Source organism: Nicotiana tabacum, chromosome 19 (assembly GCF_000715075.1).
Source record: "Nicotiana tabacum cultivar K326 chromosome 19, ASM71507v2, whole genome shotgun sequence".
NCBI classification, from domain to species: Eukaryota; Viridiplantae; Streptophyta; class Magnoliopsida; order Solanales; family Solanaceae; genus Nicotiana; species Nicotiana tabacum.
This window is the reverse complement of record NC_134098.1, coordinates 107,262,467-107,283,492: the sequence shown is the minus strand read 5'-3', so window position 1 is coordinate 107,283,492 and position 21,026 is coordinate 107,262,467. Positions and strand designations below refer to the sequence as shown.

Sequence of the window (21,026 nt, the reverse complement as noted above, 5' to 3'; positions counted from 1 at the left end):
CTGAAATGATAACTATTCTAGAAGCAACCTTGAATTCTAAGGCCAAAGAGCTTGCTGCTGCTGGCGCGCGGCATGACCAGTTGGAGGAGAAGTATAAGAAAACTATCGAGCACAACAGGCTCTATAGTTCAACTGTCTATGATCTCGATGTCAGCCTCTGATCTGCTAGGTCTGCCTGGGATAATCTTTCTGCCAAGATCACTCAACTCAAAGAAGAACTCAGGCACCGAGAGACTTCCCTCGTTGTTGAAAAAACCTACGCCATGTACAACATGATGAGACAGACCTTGGAAGGAGCCAAAGCTGGCATTTTTGATATTGATGCCGAAATTCTAAGGCACGCGAGCTTGAGTTGGCTGCTAAGAAAGGCCTCCCAGCGCGGTCTGATGCTCTAGGTTCTTCTGATTCTGGTTCCGAGATTTCGGATACTGAAGAGGAATCGGAAGGCGATGATGCTAAAGATCACGCTAGGGAAGATGTTGAGCCATCGGTTGAACTGGCTACTGCTCCCGGGGATATGGATACTTCTCTTCCTCCCGATTCCAGTGATGCTGTAGCTTAGCTTTTTCTTTCCTTGTTTTATATTTCTTTTGGAACATTCTTGTAAATGAAGACATATTTTTGCTCAAATGTTTGATCGAGTCTTTCTTTTGCTTGAATGTCTGTGCATATTTTCCTGTATGTGGTTTCAGATGCATTTTCTTCGATGCACTTCTGTCTCCAAGAATTATACCTTTTGCATGAGGGTTTCAATAAGTATTTTGCGCAAGTTTGGTTTCTGCGTCTTTTTTATATGTGGCTTCAGGTGTATTTTTCTCTGATAGTATTTTTAGTTCCGAGGATATATTCTTCTGCAACTAACCCTTTAATAAGAGGATTTTTATAAGAGAGGGCCCTCTTATATTTACGGTGCTCTTGAAGAGGACGTCTCCTATTCATTACGACACTAATATTTGAAGTACTTGTTTAACTTTCAAATGACAAAATTAGTTCATCGTGTAGACAAGAAACAAGATAAAAGGAAAATGATTTCATTTCATTCCTTCTTTTTCATAGTTTACATAGGCATTTTGATATGTAGAAAAGAAGCTGCCATGAGTTGTGGCTATCTTGTATAACTTGTTTCTTCGGGGCTAGTTGTGCAGTCCCCGGTCCTGATGATGTGTGGCATTCAGTGTTGCCTTACCGGATTTTCGTTCCCGGTTGAAGTGGAATTCAGTGTTGCCTTGCCGGATTTTCGTTCCCGGTTGACGTGGCATTCGGTGTTGCCTTGTAATCATATCATTATCCCCCCAATGTTCTAATGCGAGGAATGCGAGTTGGAACACTGGAAGTCTTGTATCTTCGAATGTTCCACCGATGAATTGCTACGTCAACCCTTCGCTCGGTAACATATTTTGCTTTCCCCTTAGGAATTCATGCTGTTGAGCGAAAGAATACCTAACAATCCTCTAGTGTTATGTGCTCGTAAACGATTGTGTAACCTTTGTTCGGTAGCAAACTTAACTTCCCGATGGGAAATTGCTACCGAAGCAAAGATTACCATATCGTCTCCGAGTGTAGACTTGTTTGTTTGCCTTGTCATCAAAGATCTTATTACTGTTGTTTTTGTAGTATGCTCATGGTTGTTGCCTCATTAAAAACCTTGATTTTCGTTTGACTGTTGCTTGTCAGCAGTAATATTTTTTGAGATGAGTCATGTTCCAGTTGTTGGGAAACTTGTCTCCGTTGCGGTTTTCCAACTCTTATGACCCTTTACCGGTGATAGCTGAAACCCGGTAAGGGCCTTTCATATAGAGGCTAATTTTCCAGCGTTGAGTTCTCGGGTATTCTTAGTCACCTTCCTCAAGGCCAAGTCTCCCACTTTGAAATAACGCAAGTTGGTTCTTTGATTGTAATACCGCTCTATCCTCTGCTTTTGGGCTGCCATTCTGACATGTGCCAAGTCCCTGCATTCCTCGAGCAGTTCTAAGTTGATTAGCATTGCCTCATTATTTGTCTCTTCGTCTGCTTGCAAATACCTTAAGGTTGGTTCCCCTATTTCCACCGGTATCAAAGCTTGTGCGCCGTACATAAGGGAAAAATGGGTTTCTCCTGTGATTGACTTGGCTGTTGTTCGGTAGGCCCATAACACTCCAGGTAATTCTTCGGGCCAATGGCCTTTTGCTGCTTCTAACCTTTTCTTTAGGTTTTGCATAATTATTTTGTTTGTTGACTCCGCTTGGCCGTTTGCGTTTGGATGGTAAAGTGAAGAGGTAATCCTTTTTATCTTCAAATCTTAGAGGAATTTTGTGACCTTTGTGCCGATAAATTGTGGCCCGTTGTCACATGCAATCTCTTTTGGTATTCCGAACCTGCAAATTATGTTTTCCCATAAGAAGTTGACCACTTCGCGTTCTCTGATATTTTGATAAGGACCTGCTTCCACCCATTTGAAAAAATAGTCAGTTAAAATTAGAAGAAACCTTACCTTTCCAGGAGCCGGTGGTAGCAGGCCGACGATGTCCATTCCCCATTTTATGAACAACCATGGGGACAGAATTGAATGTAGTGGTTCCGCTGGTTGATGTATTAGTGGTGCATGGCGCTGTCACTTATCGCATTTTCGCACAAAGTCCTTGGCATCTAGTTCCATACTAGGTCAATAATACACTGTCCGGACTAATTTCACCACCAAAGAACCTGCGCCCGAGTGGTTGCCGCATATTCCTTCGTGGATTTCTCTCATGACGTAGCTGGCTTCTAATGCTCCTAAGCATCGGGCCAGCGGGCCTTGGAATGATTTTTTGTACAATTGGCCTTTGTCGAAGGTGTATCGCGCGACTTTTGTGCGCAATGCTCTTGATGCTTTGAGTTCTTTGGGCAGTTTTCCGTGCTCGAGGTAATCAATTATCTCGTTTCTCCAGTCGTAGACCAGATTGGCCGAATTCACCTCATAGCAACCATCTGTGCCCAAGGCTGAGTTCATCAGTTGTACTACCGTACCTGATTTCAGTCTTCAGATTTCTGTTGGTGAGCCTAGATTTGCTAATGCATCTGCTTCCGCGTTTTCTTCCCTCGGGATGTGGGTTATTGATCACTCTCGGTATCATGATAATAAGGCTTGAACCTTCACCATGTATTGCTGCATTCGCTCATCTTTGGTGTCAAATATTCCATAGACCTAATTTACCACTAGCTGCGAATCATATTTGATTTTGACGGCTTCAGAGTCGAGCCCCCGGGCCAATTCGAGCCCTGCAATCAAAGCTTCGCACTCTGCTTCATTGTTAGTTAAAGGAATCGTTCTGATAGCTTACCTTAAGGTTTCCCCCGAAGGTGTGATCAAGACTATCTCGAGCCCGGACCCTTTCACGTTTGAAGCTCCATCTGTGAATAAGGTCCAGACTCCTAATGTCGGTTCTGATAATATTATTGCCTCTTTGGCATCCAAGGGTAATAGTCCCAGGCTGAAATCGGCCACGAAGTCAGCCAGAACTTGTGATTTAATCGCTGTCCTTGGCTTATACTCTATGTCGAATTCGCTCATTTGAATGACCCATTTAGCCAATCTACCTGAGAGCCCGGGTTTATGGAGTATATTCCTCAAAGAAAATATAGTTACCACGACTATTGGGTGGCATTAGAAGTAGGGCCTCAGCTTCCGAGCGGCGACCACGAGAGCTAAGGTTAGTTTTTCCAAATGTGGGTAGCAAGTTTCTGCTCGCGTTAAAATTTTGCTAACGTAATAAATGGGGGATTGCGTACCTTTATCCTCCCAGACTAAGACTACGCTTACCGCAACTTCTGAGATCGCCAGGTAGACCAGTAAAGTTTCTTCTTCTTTTGGCTTTGAGAGCAATGTAGTGCTTGACAAGTATTCCTTTAATTCCTTCAAGGCTTGTTGACACTCCAACGTCCATTCGAAATTAATTTTCTTTTTGAGCAGTGCGAAGAAGCGATGACACTTTTCTGATGATCGGGAAATGAACATGCTCAAAGCCACTAATCTACCCGTGAGTCTCTGTACTTCCTTTACGTTGGATAGTTGATCAGGGATGTCCTCTATGGCCTTGATTTTGTCGGGATTTACCTCAATTCCTCTCTATAAGACCAAAAATCCTAAGAATTTACCTGATCTGACCCTAAATGCACACTTCTCGGGGTTAATCTTCATATTATGTTACCTCAGTGTGTCAAACGTTTCTTGAAGATGCCTCAAGTGGTTACCTGTATCCAGAGACTTAACGAGCATATCGTCTATATATACTTCCATAGTTTTTCCTATTTATTTTTCGAACATCTTATTTACGAGTCGCTGGTAAGTGGCTCCAACGTTTTTTTAGTCCGAAGGGCATTATGTTGTAACAATATGTACCAAAATTTGTTATAAATGTAGTCTTTTCCCGGTCTTCTGGGTTCATCTTGATCTAATTGTACCCGAAATAGGCATCGAGGAAACTCATTGACTCGTGCCCTGCCGTAGCATCGATCATTTGATCGATATTTGGCAATGGGAACGAGTCCTTCGGGCATGCCTTATTAAGGTCTTTATAATCTACGCATATGCGGAATTTATTGTTCTTCTTAGTTTCTTCTTAGGAACTACTACTACATTAGCTAGCCAGTCCGGATATCTTACCTCCCGGATTGAACCAATCTTAAGTAGACGAGTTACCTCTTCTCTGACGAATTTATTCCTCGCTACGGAAAATTTTGAAAGTACTTAAGTGCAAAGCCCGAAAAAAATTGCAAAAGAAAATAATGTTTCATGGTGCCGAGTTGGGCTTACGTGTTTGAGGATTTTATAAATTCTTTGCGGCGAGCCTGCGAGCCGTGGCTCAGACTTTTTGGGTTGAACAATGCACCGAAAAGTAAAAAAAAATTTTTGGCTAAAAAGTGCAATTCTGCGGTCCATTATGCGATCACAGAATCACTATGCGGACCGCATAATGGCCGCAGAGGGAGGCAGTTAATTGGTCCAGTTGGAAGCAATTATGCGGTCGATTATGCGACCGCATAACTGTTATGCGGTGCACTATACGACCGCAGAATAGTTATGCGGACCGCATAGTGACCGCATACACATGCAGATTTTTGGACGTTTTGGACACCAATTATGCGACTGATATGCGTTCCGCATAACCATTATGCGGTCACATATGCGACCGCAAAACCTGTTCCAAAGCTTTATTTTTGGGTTTTTAAAATCCGACCCTATTTCATTAAATACACTCTTTGGCCATTTTTGAGAGATAATCTGATATTTTAGAGTGAGAGAGAATGCCCTAGAGTGAGAAGGTGTTCTTCAATAATTGTTCTTCAATTCTTGCTCAAGTTTTGGAAGATTAAGAAGGGAAGCTCACTAGGTCTTCATCCTAGAGGTAAGATTCTACACCCTAAACCCTAATTTCGAAATTATTTGAAAATGGGTAATTAGCAAGATAATTTTTGGGCATGTAGTTGATTATTTTACATGCATGTGATATCAAGGGGTGTAGGAAGATTGTTGAACTAAGCATGGTAAAGCTTGGGTTGTGGGATGATGGAATCCTCCATAAAAGGATCTTGAAACCTTGTGCATACCTAGTGTTTGATAAAATGCTCAAATGAGCTAGAACCATGATCATCTTCCTAATTTTGATTCAATTTGTTAAATTTCTACAATAGATTGAAGCTGCTAAGAATTTTGGAACATTTTAGAGTTTAAGGAAGCTCAATTGAAGTATGTTGGCTAAACTCTTCTCTTAGAATTGAATCACACGATATTCATGAAAAATAATATGTAAGTCCCGAGTGGTTCATTATAAAATTAGCTATTCTGAGTAAGATTGGGTTGAAAGATATATATATTCGACAAGTATCTCAAATGCTTTATTCATGTTATGTTATCAATTGAGGATGTATTAAAATATGGGTTGTGCATTAATAATGTTTCGACTTCAAGTCAAGTTCAAACGAAAACTATTATGCCAAATTTTGTGCAATATCTCTATATGCCTTAGACTCTAAATTGCTCACATGTGTACCACACACCTTAATTTGAATTGTATTTGTTGTTGTTGTTGTTGATGATGATGATATTTGAAATCGAAAAGGTAAGCATGAAATACTAATTATGGCCAACGTGCCAAGAATGATCTTATAATTATCGCCATTAGTGCCAACGAAATGAAAAGATGTGAAAGTAATATGAAATGGGATGATTGATATAAAAAGTTTGATGTCTCAAATAAGACAACCTAGCCAGTCGGGTCGTGATCGGACACTATACCACACACATGGTGGTTATTGTGTTGGAAATTATATTTGAAAATTGTGATTGTAGTCGATGTCCCTAATGGATAGTCTAGACGATCGGGTCATGATCAGACTCCGTGTTAAAGACGGTGGTATTGAAATTGAGAGTAATTATCGTTGATGTCTCTAATGAGATAGCCTAGCCGATCGGGTCATGATCGGACTCCGTACTGAGAGTACGGTGGTAATGGTATTGTGAATAATGGTATTATGGACAATGGTATATCGATACTAAAAATCTCCCAATGTGAGATATGGAAATTAATTTGAACACTGTCTTGATCCTAAATTGAGGTTTGATATTGATTAAGGCTTTCATTGATATTATGATAATCTTATTCGTATTATTTGTCATTCTATTGAGAGGGTGTTTAGTTATACATACTAGTGCTATTCGACAGTACTAACGTCCCTTTTTCCGGGGACACTGTATCTTTAAATGGATGCAGGTGGTTCCATAGCAGGAGATATTGATCAATGATAGCAGTACACCTTCTTCCCAGCTGACTTGGTGAGCCCCACTTCATCCCGGGGTCATGAATATTTTGTACTTTGTGTATTCTGTTTAAGGTATAGCCGGGGCCTTGTTGCCGGCATTATCATTTTACTCTTTTTTATCTATAGAGGCTCCGTAGACACAGTGCGGGTTGTGTATTGGTGCTGGAAAAGACAAAATATGTTATGATGTGGTTGTATTATTTGTCCACTTGAGACTTTAAAAATGATGAAACTATTGGAAATGAATTGGTATTGTAGACGTGAATACCTTTTTGTCTAATTAATGAAAATATGTATTATCTCCATTCGTAGATGAGTTTGGATAGAAGGAAATCTAACAGGCTTGCTCGGTCGGGTTCACTCAGTTGAGCGCCGGTCGTGTTCCTCGGTTTTGGGGCGTGACACATATCCTCGTGCGACCATGCAAAACAATCAGCGTTAATTTTAAGGAATTCAATAAAATCTGACCTGAGCTCTGGGTGCAGTACTGTTCCCAAATAGAACTTCCTTTCTAGGAATTTTTCAAACAATGCAATTTGCTCCAGTTCTTCTACAGTGGACTTCGTTTCGTTAGTTTCTTCCGGTACTTGGAAATACCTTAGTACCTGATGTTGCTTCGATTCCGCTGTCTCCGGGAGGATTCCCTCTGGTTCGAGGGTGAAAGCCGGTTCCGATAACTGCTATGCCGTAGGTTCCTTTCCCTTAGTGTGGGAAACTGAGATCATATTCATCTCTCTTACCGCCGGTTGATCACCTCTTATCTGCTTGATCCCCTTGGGTGTTGGGAACTTGAGCAGTTGGTGGTACGTCGAAGGCACAACTTTCATCTCGTGCAGCCATGGCCTCCAGAGGATGATATTATAGCCCATATCTCTATCTACTACTTCGAGAGAGCTATCTTTGTTACGCCTTCGACATCAGTAAGCAGTAAAATTTCCCCTCGGGTTGTCACGCTTGCGAGATTGAAACCAGCAATGAGTTTTGTTGCCGGGACAATGCTCCCTGTGAGTTTAGCTTGATCCAGAACTCTCCATTGTATGATATTGGCGGAACTTCCTGGATCCACTAAAATACGTTTAATTTTGAAATTTAACACATTCAAAGAAATTATCAGTGCGTCGTTGGGCGTCAGTAGTAATCCATCCGCGTCTTCGTCCATGAACGTGATATCATCTTCCCGGAACCTCTTGCTATAGGTCATCGACACTTTTGTCTTCTTTGCGGCTGAGAAGGTGATCCCATTAATTTCGTTCCCTTCGAAGATCATGTTGATCGTTTGGCGCAGAGGTTCCTCTCCTGCTTTCGAGGTTTGCATGTCTCCCCTGTCCCGGCCATAGTTGTTCTTGGCTCGGTCACTCAAGAATTCGCTGAGGTGATCATTTTTGAATAGCATTGCCACTTCTTCACGGAGGTGCAGGTAGTTCCCAGTCCGGTAACCGTTAGTGCCATGATATTCACAGCATAAGTTTGTGTCCCTCTAATGGGGATCAGACCTCATCGGTCTCGAGAACCGCACCTCTTTGATATCTCTCATGCCGACACTAATTCCACCGCACCGACATTGAAATTATATTCTGATAACTTTGGATAGCGTGACCCTGGGATCTCCCTATCCTGCAGTGGTCTGTTATTCCGCCTGCGATCGGTTCTCATGGTATTGACAAACTTGTCAACCGACTGGAAGCTCCTGTCGCGACCTTTCGTCCGCTCGTAGGGTAGAAAACGGCCCCTTGAAACTCGTCTATCTTAGTCGGCATCGTCTTTCACTTTATCTTTGTTCTTCTTATGTCCTTTTGCTGATGAGGGGAAGTCAACCTGATCATCTTCAGTCCTTATCTTTGACTCGTACCGGTTGTGGACATCCGCCCAAGTTGTCACTTGAAACTCGAGCAGACATTCCTTCAGCTTCCGGGAAGCATTCGAACGCTTTAGGTTTAAACACTTAGTGAACGCTTCAGCTGCCCATTTATACGGAACAACCGGTAACAACATCCTTTCCTTCTGGAATCGACTAACGAACCTTCGTAACAATTCGGACTCTCCCTGCGTAATCCTGAATATGTCGGCCTTTCGGGCTTGTACCTTTCTGGTCATGGGCCTTGATGAATGAATCTGTGAGTATCTCGAAGGAATCTATGGAGTGCTCGGGTAGTAATGAGTACCATGTCAAGGCTCCTCTCGTGAGAGTCTCACCAAATTTCTTTAATAATACAGATTCAATTTCGTGAGGAGCCAGATCGTTTTCTTTCACCGCTGTTGTGTAGGTGGTGATGTGTTCTTGTGGATCTGAAGTTCCATCGTATTTCGGCACTTCAGGTATTCTAAACCGCTTAGGGATTACTTCCGGGACTACACTCGATTTGTACGGTAGTTGAATATACTTCTTCGAGTTCGGACCCTTCAATATCGGCGGTGCGCCCGTGATCTGATCCATGTGGGCATTGACTTCCTTTATGAACCGCAAAAGTTCTTCCTTGAATAGGTCATTGTCGCTGTTAAGTCCAGATCTGCTCCCCCCAGCCCCGTCGGAGCCAACTTCGCCCCTGGGAGTGTTGTTGTCGATTCTCTGCGTTGTTTGGTACATAGGAACAACTGGAGGAAATGGATCTCGCCTGTTTGCATTATTTGAAGCGCCCGATAGCGCTTGTTTTAACTCCGTCATAACCTGATCCTACCGCGTGAGGTGACCTAAGATGATTGCCTGTTGCTCTTGCAGGATCCTTACCGTGTCTGCTACGTGCCCCTGGTCAGCATCATCTGGAGTCGCTTCCCGTACTTGTCTGGGGTACCGCCCGTCATACACCGGCGTGGCATCTTCCCCCTCATTGCGAGTGTCGCTGATTGAGTCTTCAAAATGGGGGTGTTCCCCTTGAACCTCAGGATTGTGAGTGTTGTTAATGGTATTGATTGCCATTCTTTGTGATCTTGCTAAGACAAGAACGATCAAAGCTTGTGAGTGAAAGAGATAAGGATCAACTTAACCACACGACTGTCTAGGCTCCACGGTGGGCGCCAAACTGTTTACCCGAAAAATGATACAGTTGAATTTGTACGTGGTTTCTAGACAAGTGAATCAATTTGATCCCATAAGATAATGAATCAGTCAATTTATATGCAAGATACTTAGCTCAAATGTAGATAAAACGATAGATATGGAGGGCCCGTGGATAGTGTTTTCGTGCACGATGATGATAAGAACAACAAGCTAGAAAAATAGTATCAAGACGCTGTATTAGAAGAATTCTTTGATGTCTGGAAAATTATCCTACAATGATCGTTGAGCCTATTATTTATAGCTCAGTGAGTGTAATGGTTGGGCCCACCACTAATGACAATTATTGAAGTGCGGTAATGGAAACCTAACGGTAAACATAAATGCCTAAATTCCTGTAATGAGCCGTTACTCTTTAATGCTGTGGAATATTCTTCATTAAATGCTACCGGACGCATCATGCTTAATGCCTTTATAGACTTGCCTTTCTCGGTGACACACGAGGTAGATGTGCCCGATTTTCTGTCCTCCCGACTTTAATTCCACGTGTTCCCTTCTTTGGTGGCCACTTGTCGTAACATATTTTACCCAATACAACATTCTTCCATGAAGTATAATCTACGAAACAAACTAATTTTTCTTTATGTTTAAGTTAAACTTCTTTATTTTAGATGGAAATCTATAGTCTACGATTTAATTTGTGATTCTCCGACTTCAAGATTAAACTCTCGTCCCAATTTTGCATCAGACTGATTAACTGTTGTTAAATAGTTCCATAAAATTAAAAGAAAAAAAAGTGGGGGGAGGGAGAGAGAGGGGGGTGGAGGGTGGGGCAGGAGGAGGGAGTTCTCTGTAATTGTCAAATCTCAAAGACTTAAATAAAAAAAATGTGGCAGGGGTAAAATTGACTTTCCAATTATTATCTATATTACAATAAGCGTCACACCACAATAAAAGAATCTCAATTGGATGATATAATATTGCTAGCATTGCACAGAACTAAAAACTTTTAACAACTAGTACATGATCATAACTAGTTGACTTATATAATACATGGTATATTGATGATCTGGCTGGTAATACATATATATATATAAGGATGCGATTTAGCTGAATATTCCAGAATCAATGGCAACTCATCAATTAATCCTCTTCGTCCTAATAGTTACGCTATGTCTTGTTGTACCCTCCATATTGTTAGTACTCTGTATAGTATTTCGTTTTCGCGCGGAAGGCATTCACCGGCAACATCGACAAACCGCCGGCGAATCAGCGGCGGAAGCCGGCACCGGCGGCGGTCTTGATGAGTTTACGATTCAGTCATACACAAAAATAGTTATTGGTGAAAGCCGGCGACTTCTTCCGGCTTGTAAGAACGAATCAAGTTGCCCTATATGTTTGGCTGAGTACTTAGCAGGAGAAATAGCAAAGTGTATGCCTGAATGCCAACATTGCTTCCATCTTGATTGTGTTGATAAGTGGTTGAAGATGAATACTACTTGCCCTGTTTGCCGAAAGTCTCTCCTCTTCTCCAAAATGCATAATGATAACCTCGTCCCCAATTTGTAGCTCATCACATTTTTCTTTAATATCGGGTATATTGTTATAACTCATAATTCGCCTTGTACATAAACTTGGATCAGTGGGAATTCTAAAGCTTATTTTCTGTTCCAAATTGATGTTTACTTTTTTGTTATTTTCAATAGTTTCGTCTATGGTATACATATTGGAGTATTTTTGTTTAGGAAGATAGAATAATTTTAATTAAAATTTCCGACAAAGTTTGACGAATGATACTCTTGGTTCAAGGTGTCTATGCAATTGATTAATGACGGCAGAGAAGGATACCAGAATTAGTGTTAGCAGTTGACTTTTTTGCCACATTAGTTGTGAGCATAATCAGTTTTGATCTTTGGGAAATGCACGTCTAGTAGATGAGAAGTAGAAAAAAGCGAAAAACCATAAGTTAACCGTAAATATAGTCCTCGATATTAGAAGGAATATATTACTTATATTAATTGGATAACTTTATATTTGGACTAAATTCTTAAATGCCTTAACCGCCTCTTGTTTTGCTACCCCTTAATGTTATGTGTTAGGATTGAAAGAATCAAGCTTTAGCAAGCCCGAGAGTTCCAAGTGCAAAGCCAACATTAATAGTTGGATCATATTGTAAAGCAGATGTTAATCAGTGATCCATATTATGCTTCTATTAGCTTTAGTTTCTTCAACTCTAATCAAATATTAATATGTGCAGTCCCGATAGATAATAGTGTTTGCTAGTTCACATCTCAGTAACCTGTTTCTTTATTATTATTGAGTTGAACCTTTCCAACTTGTTAACTTTGAAAAAGAAAGAAAAATCAAGTATTAGTCATTTTCAAGCCGGAAATAATTAATTTACCCTCTGACTCACTCAATGTATTATGTATCAGGCCAGGTTTTAGGAGTGTCTTTTTGTTCCTTTTTTTTTTAATTCTTCGCTAAGTTTGATAATGTAGAGTTTTTTCTTGAAGCTCAAAGGGACAGTGACCCTTGCATTTCTTCAAATTATATACTCTTAGTTGATTTTCCTACTTTAAACAATAAATTGCCAAAAGTCTCCTCCTCTTCTGCAAAATGATAAGCTTGATTCTTTCTTTTTCTTGCATAGCTTGATACTTAATTGTAGCTGAAGGGGCAAAAAATATTCAGTTATACGAGACATGTCTTTTCACTTTATGCTTTGCACGTAAGTTTAGATAATCAAGAATTTTATCTTTCTTGATTCTACCTAATGACCCATGAAAAGACCAAACATAATATTTTAGAGAGATATACTATGTTTTTTATTTTATTTTATAGATATACAATGTTAAATCACTAGTGAACTTAATTCCTTCTCTCTTCACCAAAAAGTCAAAATCTTCATAGATGAGACCTATGGGCACTCTGAGTCTCTTCTTCTTTCTTTTTCTCCATCATTTTGCCCTTAGTGGTTCTACAACATATTTCTCTTCAAACATTTCCATTTGTGGGAATATCACCATTAGATACCCTTTCCAACTACAATCCCAAAAACATCAAGATCAAAATCCAGGTTATAACAATTGCTTTTCCTTAAGGTGTACTGATCAAGGCAATGCACTACTCAATATTCCTTTTTCAGGAGATTTTCTTATACTAGAAATCAACTACACCAATAAAGAACTAAAACTCCAACATCCCTCTAATTGTCTTCCAAGAAAGCTCCTACATTTTCACCTTCCTTCTTCTCCGATTTCGGCTTCTTCTTCTCAGAACTACACCTTCTTCTTGTTATCTGGCTTTCATGGAGATCTTAGACTATCATGGGATGTTCATCTTGACAAATATAGAGATAGTAACATGACAACAAGTGGAGAAACCACCCATCTCAATGTCCCAAGAACAGGTGAATGAAGTTTTTGACTTTTTACAACATGTTATTTAGTACTCCTATTTATTTCAACTCACTAATCAATGTTTATTATATAAAATTACCTTCAATTACCTCTTAAGTGATCTAACTATGTAAGTTTTTTTTTACTACCGTAAGTGCAAGTGCCTAGAACGTAGCTAAATGTTTTGATGTGCGTTGTGTAGATATCACAGCTAACGCATTTGCGTATACGAAATGTCAATTAGATGAAAAGTCGTAAGGTTTAGGCTAACGTTAGTGCTTAGCTTTTCTATTTTTCACACACACACACACAGAGACACATATAAAATTTGTATACATGTAGTTGATATTGAATTATGTGATAACTAATTATATATTTTACCATGGATATGATCAATTTCATGAATTGACAGATAGGACTTCACGTTCAGAAGCAATCTTGATCATTTTCGTGGGTGTGTCCCTCATTCTACCATCCCTCCTCTGTTTAATCTGCGTAACATGTCGAATTTTTCTCGAACTAAGGCATCACCGCCAAGTGACGGCCGCTGCTGCTGCAGCCGCTATGGCAAGGTTAGCACCAATGCCAATGATTGTGATAGCAGGGCTTGATGAATCCACGGTTCAGTCCTACCCGAAAGTGGTTTTTGGTGAAAGCCGGCGCCTTCCGGGAATTAATGCTGTAACTTGCTCAATATGCTTAGCTGAGTACAATGCTGGGGAAACACTGAGATGCATACCTGAATGTGAACATTGTTTCCATGCTGAATGTGTTGATAAATGGTTGAAAATGAATAGCACTTGTCCTGTTTGTAGAAATTCTCTTCATTCATGATCTTGTGCTCTTCTGCTTTAGCTTCAGTGCTTTCAGCTCGAATCATATATATGTGTGTATATATATATATATATGGTAGTTACTCTGAACTATTGAGCCCAAATCCTGCAGTCCGCTCCAAGTTGTGAGCTTTTCTCTCTAATTGATGCGTTTCGATAAACGTGAGAGCATATTTGATGTATACTGAACTCTGTCTATATTAGATTCACAACATATACCTGGCCCCTAGTTTAGACTTTAGAGTAAAGGGATTTGTAATAGACAGATGATTAGTGTAAAAATAGTCATCAACAACAACAACCACCCAGTGTAATCCCACAAGTGGAGTTTGGGAAGGGTAGAGTGTAAGCAGACCTTACCCCTGCCTTTAAGAAGACAGGAAGGGAAAAGGGGAGGGGTGTAAAAATAGTCGAACTATGAAAAACAGTAAAGAAAAATGAATACAACGGATTCATATAAGTAAAAACCAACCCAGTTTATTTGGATTTGAAGTGCATTAATGTATACTTCTTTTATGGTGATTTTGGTGTGATAATCCAAAGCACGGCAGCAGCTCTTCATCTCCCTGCTTCAGGAGAGTTTTTTGTGCGCGAAATCAACCACTTCAAGATTACAACTATATGATGCTCCAAATTGACTTCCGAGAAGGTTTTTAAACATCAGCAACTTCTCTTCACCATTTCAACCTTTAAACTACCAAATCTACACATTCCTTAGGTGTCCTCAGGAGCTAGTGAAGAGCTGGTTCTCCAATATTGAGTGCCTTAACAACTCTATAACTTCAATATTAACTACCACTTTAATGAATGTAATGAGAGCTATGGACAAGTGAGAAATTGATGTAACTAACTTGCCTGCGTACATCTTATCACAATGATTTTGTTTCAATGATTGCATTTGCCTAGGTTGTGTATCCTTTTAATATCTATTCCAAAGTTTTTAGTTAATACTTCCATTTCCAAACGAATGAGGAAAAAAACCTTTTCTAAAGATGGACAAGAAAAATTGTGAATGTAACCAAAGACTATCAATAGGAGACCGTAACTTATCATGATTCTTACGGCCCGTTTGGACATAATTCCTTTTTTCAATTTTTTTTTGAAAACAATGTTTGTTTATCAAAATCTTACAATTTTTCCAATCTCACTTGAAAATGCATTTTCAAATTTGAAAATTTTTCAATTGAAAATGGGAAGGTTATTACTTACTAGTGTTTAGTTGCAAAATATGTTGAAAAAAAGACATTCCAAATATGTTGTAAAAATTATAACCAAACACAATTTCATCTTCAATTCAAATTTTAATGAAATTCCAAATTTGATTTTTTTTTTTTGGAATTCATGTCCAAACGCCTACTTAATGTAGCTTTAATAGTAGTATTCGTATTAAAAAACAGTACTGGTTAGCTTCTGGTATTAGTAAAAACGAATCATGCAGTCATGCAATACGGCATTGAATTCACAAATATCAAAACAAAATCAACATTAGTAACCTTTTATAACTCTGAAAATGCGAACTACTATTCATCATTCTCGGAACATGTTCTGGAACCCAGTAAATACACTCATATCTACAATTCTACATGGTACGTCTAACAGAGAAAAAGCTGACACTTTCCTTAAACATTTGGGTTTACAAGTTACAACCAGCTCCTCAAAAGCAAAACAAACGAGCACACAATTATTTCTTAGCGAGCAACTTCTTTGGAAGCATCTCCGTAGGTGTGGTTTTGAGTAGGAAAAGCCTGGCTGCACGTTCTTGCAGAGTGCCCCCACACTTCAACCCACGCACTTGAAGTTCTGATTTTAACCTCTCCATACCGACGGCCTAACATAAAACCAAATAAAAAAACATTAATAAGGTACAATAAAACTATAAATGAGAGCAACACGACTGCTACGTTTACAATTTAACACCAAGACAAGCATCACTGGTGATGAGGCAACCATACAGATAATAGAATATCTCCAATGACCAAATTCTTGATACACTTTCCATTAATATAGCAACTAATTATATGCCAAATGCATTCATGTCAAACAACAGATAACCCTTGCACTCTTCAAGTCAGACTGATAGGACATGCTTAGTGTCAGACACCTCCATACTCTTGTCTAAGTAAAGACTCACGGCAGAAAGTCAGAAACCAAGCAATGCCTTAAAACACGAGTTGCCCAAAACAACAGACACCCAACATCCGCACAACCTTATTCCCCTTAAAAGTTAAAACACAAACTTACTTGCAATAAGGCACATAGTGACATAGGTAGCATCCAATTGGGTGGAAAACAGCAGCAAAGTACCGGAAGATAATTATTACGTACAATTTCTTATTCATTTTGATAGAAATAAAGTTGTTAGAAAAGCGCTTAAAACATTCCCCCACGTAAGATTTCCTCCAAAGTCCTACAAATGAGAAAAAAGGAAAATAGTCCCTCCTTTTTGTTTTTGTTTTTTGTGGCAAGTGAAAATGGTCTTCTTATCATTTAACACTCAGTTCCTTTCAAACAAAGAATTCTAGAGAATAACTTCCCTTCTCTTTTTCTGATTTTACTGCAATTTTCTCAGGAACACATTTTCCCGGCAACCTTTTTAACATCCAATTGAGTCCTAACAAAGTATATAATAGTCACTGAAGAGCGATGTCACTGATTCAGCTAACATCTAAAAGGTAATAACAAAGAGGATGGACCATGACATATGAGATTGCGAGAATGCACGGGAGAAAAATCTATTTTTTTAAATGATACAATGAGCCATATATATATAATACATATTCTACTCCTACTACATATAGAACTAGGACATATTTTACTCCTACTACATGTTGGGACTAGGACATATTCTATTCATTTACACATAACTAACTAACACTCCCCTCAAGCCGGTGCATACAAATCAATCATATGTACAGAACTTGTTACATATGTAACTAATACGAGGACAATTGAGGAACTTGCTGAAAATATCTGCAAGCTGATCATTCGACATACAAGGCTAATAGAATTCCCCTGAGCAACAAAACCAAGTGGTTGCTGATAAACAAAAGTTGGCCGAAAGGACGCCAGAAAAATTTGAAAATAGTGAGACTAAGCCTAATTCCACACTACAAAATAGGTTCTAAAACACCACCAGAAAACAGAAACTTTTCCGGAAATTACTGTTCAAGCCGGAAAAAGTGCACTGTTCACGCAGAAAAAATAGAAGTTGTCAGAATTGATGTAATTTATATGGGTAGGCTTGGAATCACGGGACAAGTAAGTTGTCCTGAAGAAGTATTGTCAAAAAGTGGCCGGAATGGCTCACACGTGCCGGAAAAGTTACTGTAGCTGTCGGAACCCTAGTTCCAACGGCGCATGGAGGCGCACGAGTGGCTTTCTGCCGGAGCAATTGACTGGGGTTTTGTCGCCTGACTTTTCCGAACAAGATGGTAGTGTTGGTTTCGCACAACACTTACCAATGAGGAGAGATCGCAAACAATCTTGAGTCGTCAATTGGAAAGAGTGACTGACTTTTCTGTTCCGATGAGACTGGAATTTCTGGGGTTTGGTCGCACAAGGGTTTCGGATCTAATGGGGTACTGATATATGCATAGTATCACTGTAGCAGTGATAAACCCTGGGAACAAGACGAAGTTGCCGGAAAATTGCATGGCGATGAGATCTTTCTTCCCGGATGTCGTTGGAATGACGCACAACAATAATTTTCTCACTGAAGCTTTGATACCATGTGAGAATGCACGGGAGAAAAATCTATTTTTTTAACAATGATACAATCAGCCCTATATATAATACATATTCTACTCCTACTACATATGAGACTAGGACATATTCTATTCCTACTACATATGGGACTAAGACTATTTACACATAACTATCTAACAGAGATGTTTAGCAACTCTCTCAAAGATTTCTATCCCAATTGTCTCAAGTTGGCCTGCAGCGCAGCCTGCAGTAAAAGGTTTGAGACTCAATCCTATGTATTACTCCCATCAGCTAGGCTAATGTAAACAAGAAAACAGTTACCCACACTGTGCGGTCATTAGAGAATTTTTAGCTATCTAAAACAGAGAGCGGGTCACCCATAGGACGTCCACAAATAAGAGAAGCTCAAGCTCTATGTTATTTTCAATGTGATAAAAAACCAGCTAGTTTAAGAACAAATTGGTAGCAAGCAGGGGACAGCCTAAAGGATATGTATGTAATGACAGATGAACCACACACATGTTCTACGTAATGGAATCATATGATGTCTACTATATCATAACAATATCAGAGAATCTGCATACATACCTCCAGTTCTGCTGCTGAACTAAATTCCTCAAAATTGAAAGGCTTTTTCAAGTCTGAATCCTTTGATGTTGCATCTTCCAGAGGAACTGGTTTAGGGCTTAAACTATCGCTGGCTTCAGCAACATCATTTTCTTTCTCACCAGAGCTAGCTTCCACAACAATTGGCTCAGAACTACCAGAAACTTCCTTTTCTGTTTGAATACTTTCAGTTGCAGATGCAATATCAGTGCCAACAATAGAGGCAACACAATTCTGTCCAGGTCTTTCTTGATTGTCCGGAGTGAGTGAGGACGGACTTTCACCTTCATGCTGAACTGAAACTACACTGACATCTTTACCAGATTCAGAATTCTTCAGAGGAGTATCCTTTTCTTCCTCGGAGCCGCTCTCAGATGCAACACCATCAACTTTCCTGCCAATCACAGAATCCAAACTTCCCTCTGCTTCTCCATTGTAGTCTGAATTATTCTCATTATCGATGACAATGGATTTGTCATTCTCTTCCTCGTCTTTGTCACTGTCATCATCATCTAGATCCTCGCTATCACTGTCGCCCATTATCCTCTTACCCAACCTACCAAAAATCACAAGCTTTAAGTTATTATTCCCTTTTACAAGGTACTAATTTTATTGAATAAAATGGGAATTTTCCGCATACAAAATGTGTATAAAAAGTGGAAAATCATCATGAAAAAGCGTGATTCTCTCCAACTAGCATTCAATCATTTCCATTTTATAAATTAATGTGTTTTCTACCAGGCAGGTAACACGTAAAATTATGAGTGTTTATAAATACATCATTATACAGAACACTGATTACTCAAGCGCACCACTTTCTAAGAACAAACTGAATAGATCTAGCTAAGGATTCTTATGGTCCAACTATAGAGAACCAGCATCCTTTATCCAAATAAGTAAATAAATAAATAAATAAAAGAAAGAAAGAAAGAAACAGGAAAACCAGGAAAACAGTGCTTTCCCTCCTTTCTGCCAGATTATTTGGTCTTAGAACGCTGATCTTAAGAATGAATCATTACCCTTCCAGTGGCGGAGCCACATTCAATCAAGGTCGCCGGAAAATTACATTGTATTGCTAGATAATTCTTTTTTGTTTTCTGTATATTTACTATATGTTACTCCCCTAAACTTTTCGATGTATCTAATTTTTTATATTTTGACACCCCTTGGTGAAAATTCTGGCTCCGCCACTGTACCCTTCCCTGTCCCTGATTGCCCATCAGCTAATGTGTTCCACTTGTTGACCAAGTTTCAATGGTTGTCGAAGGTGGCCTTGAGGCAATACAACTCTATAAAAAGGGGAGAACTATACAAAATCAGTCAAAAACATACTAAACATAAGAGTATTACCTTTTAAAACTACTTCACTTTGAAAAACTCAAAGCACGCGTTCATGTGCTCACATCCAAATTAAACTGAAATACATTTCAGACACTGAAAAATTATAGATGATATTCAGCTGTTCAACCTAAGATAATGGCTTTCCAAATAGCAACTCAATTCAACACAACACTAAAGCAAAACCTAAAAAATCCCAAAGTAGTTGGCATCAGCTACTAATCCTCAATATCCACTCTGGTTTCATTCCAATACTAAATATTTAGTCTTTCAAACAAAATAGTTGTTCTTGAACAAAATGGAGCAAAAATGAATGCAACAAGTGAAAAGTGACAGGCCTTACAATATCTTGAGCTTCTTGGGATCAGATTCATTGAGCTCAGCAGCACCTTTCCTTTTAGATGAAACAAACCCCTTAAGCGATTCCCTAACAGACCTCTCTACTTCCTCCATACACTTAGCAGAATCCTCCCTATACTTCTGCACATACTTATCCGTGTTACTATCTCCACTCTTATTACCCTTTTTCGCTGCTTTCTTGGCATTTTTCTTAAGGAAATCCTCCGCCATCTTCTCCAACTTCCTCTCCTCCGCTTCAGCCCTCCACTCTTCCAGCCTCTTCTCCGCATTCACATGCCTTAGCCTTCGTCCACTCATGTCCCTGCACGCGTCGAAATTATTCGTCTTCTTCTGCCCTGCCTTCGTCGCCGCTCCTCTCAGCAATGACCCGAATCCTCCTTTACCTCCCCTCAGGCGCACCAACAAATTCACCACCACTGGAAAATTAGACCCGTTAAAGAGATTTAGAGTTTGGCGGTCGTCATGTAGGGGGTAGAATGAATTGGAAAGGAGCAGGAGCTGAAGGTGACAAGGGATTGAAGTTAGGGCTTGGATTTTCTGCTTTAGGGTTAGGGTCGAGATGGATGGGGTACTGAAATTTAGGGTTTTGTGCTTCCCATCGAGAAGTTTAACGAGGACTTGATGAATTACAGACCCTTCCTTCATCTCCATCGCCGGTTTAATTGATTGATCGGTAGTTTCCCTTTTGTGCTTGTTCGCCGGAACGTGCTTTAAACCGATGGGCGATTGGGATTGGGATTGAGGAAAGAGGGAATTCCAAATATCTGGAAAATATATATAGGAGAGCTCGAATTCGTTATAACTTCGAGGGAAAAAAAGAAAAAGAAAAACTATGGATAACTTGAAGCCGGGTCGGTTCTTATTAGTGTACATCAAAGTTTGGGCCTTTATACAAGCCCAAGATGTCTCATTTTCTCGTTTTCGGCTCAATTCATTCCCTCCCGTAAAATACTACTAGTAATTTTATTAGAAAATGACATTGTAAATCCGCTAAAATAATCTTCTAAAAGATAT

At 39.6% G+C, this 21,026-nt stretch overlaps 4 protein-coding genes across 4 annotated transcripts; 2 read left to right on the top strand and 2 right to left on the bottom strand.

Annotated features, from left to right (window-relative positions):
- Positions 1-1,789: 1,789 nt before the first annotated feature.
- Positions 1,790-2,197, bottom strand: LOC142173634 (uncharacterized). Its single transcript, XM_075239260.1, has one exon. The coding sequence runs from the start codon at positions 2,195-2,197 to the stop codon at positions 1,790-1,792; it is 408 nt and encodes a 135-aa protein (XP_075095361.1).
- Positions 2,198-10,897: 8,700 nt separating this feature from the next.
- On the top strand, positions 10,898-11,338 carry LOC107792832 (RING-H2 finger protein ATL20-like). The gene has a single exon (XM_016615079.1). It carries the CDS (start codon positions 10,898-10,900, stop codon positions 11,336-11,338), a length of 441 nt encoding a protein of 146 aa, XP_016470565.1.
- Positions 11,339-12,637: 1,299 nt separating this feature from the next.
- On the top strand, positions 12,638-14,187 carry LOC107792868 (RING-H2 finger protein ATL22-like). The gene is made up of 2 exons (XM_016615116.2): positions 12,638-13,181; positions 13,583-14,187. Exons 1-2 carry the CDS (start codon positions 12,683-12,685, stop codon positions 14,002-14,004), a joined length of 921 nt encoding a protein of 306 aa, XP_016470602.1. The 5' UTR covers positions 12,638-12,682; the 3' UTR covers positions 14,005-14,187.
- A 1,284-nt stretch (positions 14,188-15,471) lies between these two features.
- Positions 15,472-20,812, bottom strand: LOC107792884 (uncharacterized). Its single transcript, XM_016615134.2, has 3 exons — positions 19,996-20,812; positions 18,297-18,870; positions 15,472-15,831 (listed from the first exon to the last, which is right to left on the bottom strand). Exons 1-3 carry the CDS (start codon positions 20,661-20,663, stop codon positions 15,685-15,687), a joined length of 1,389 nt encoding a protein of 462 aa, XP_016470620.1. The 5' UTR covers positions 20,664-20,812; the 3' UTR covers positions 15,472-15,684.
- Between the last annotated feature and the right edge of the window lie 214 nt (positions 20,813-21,026).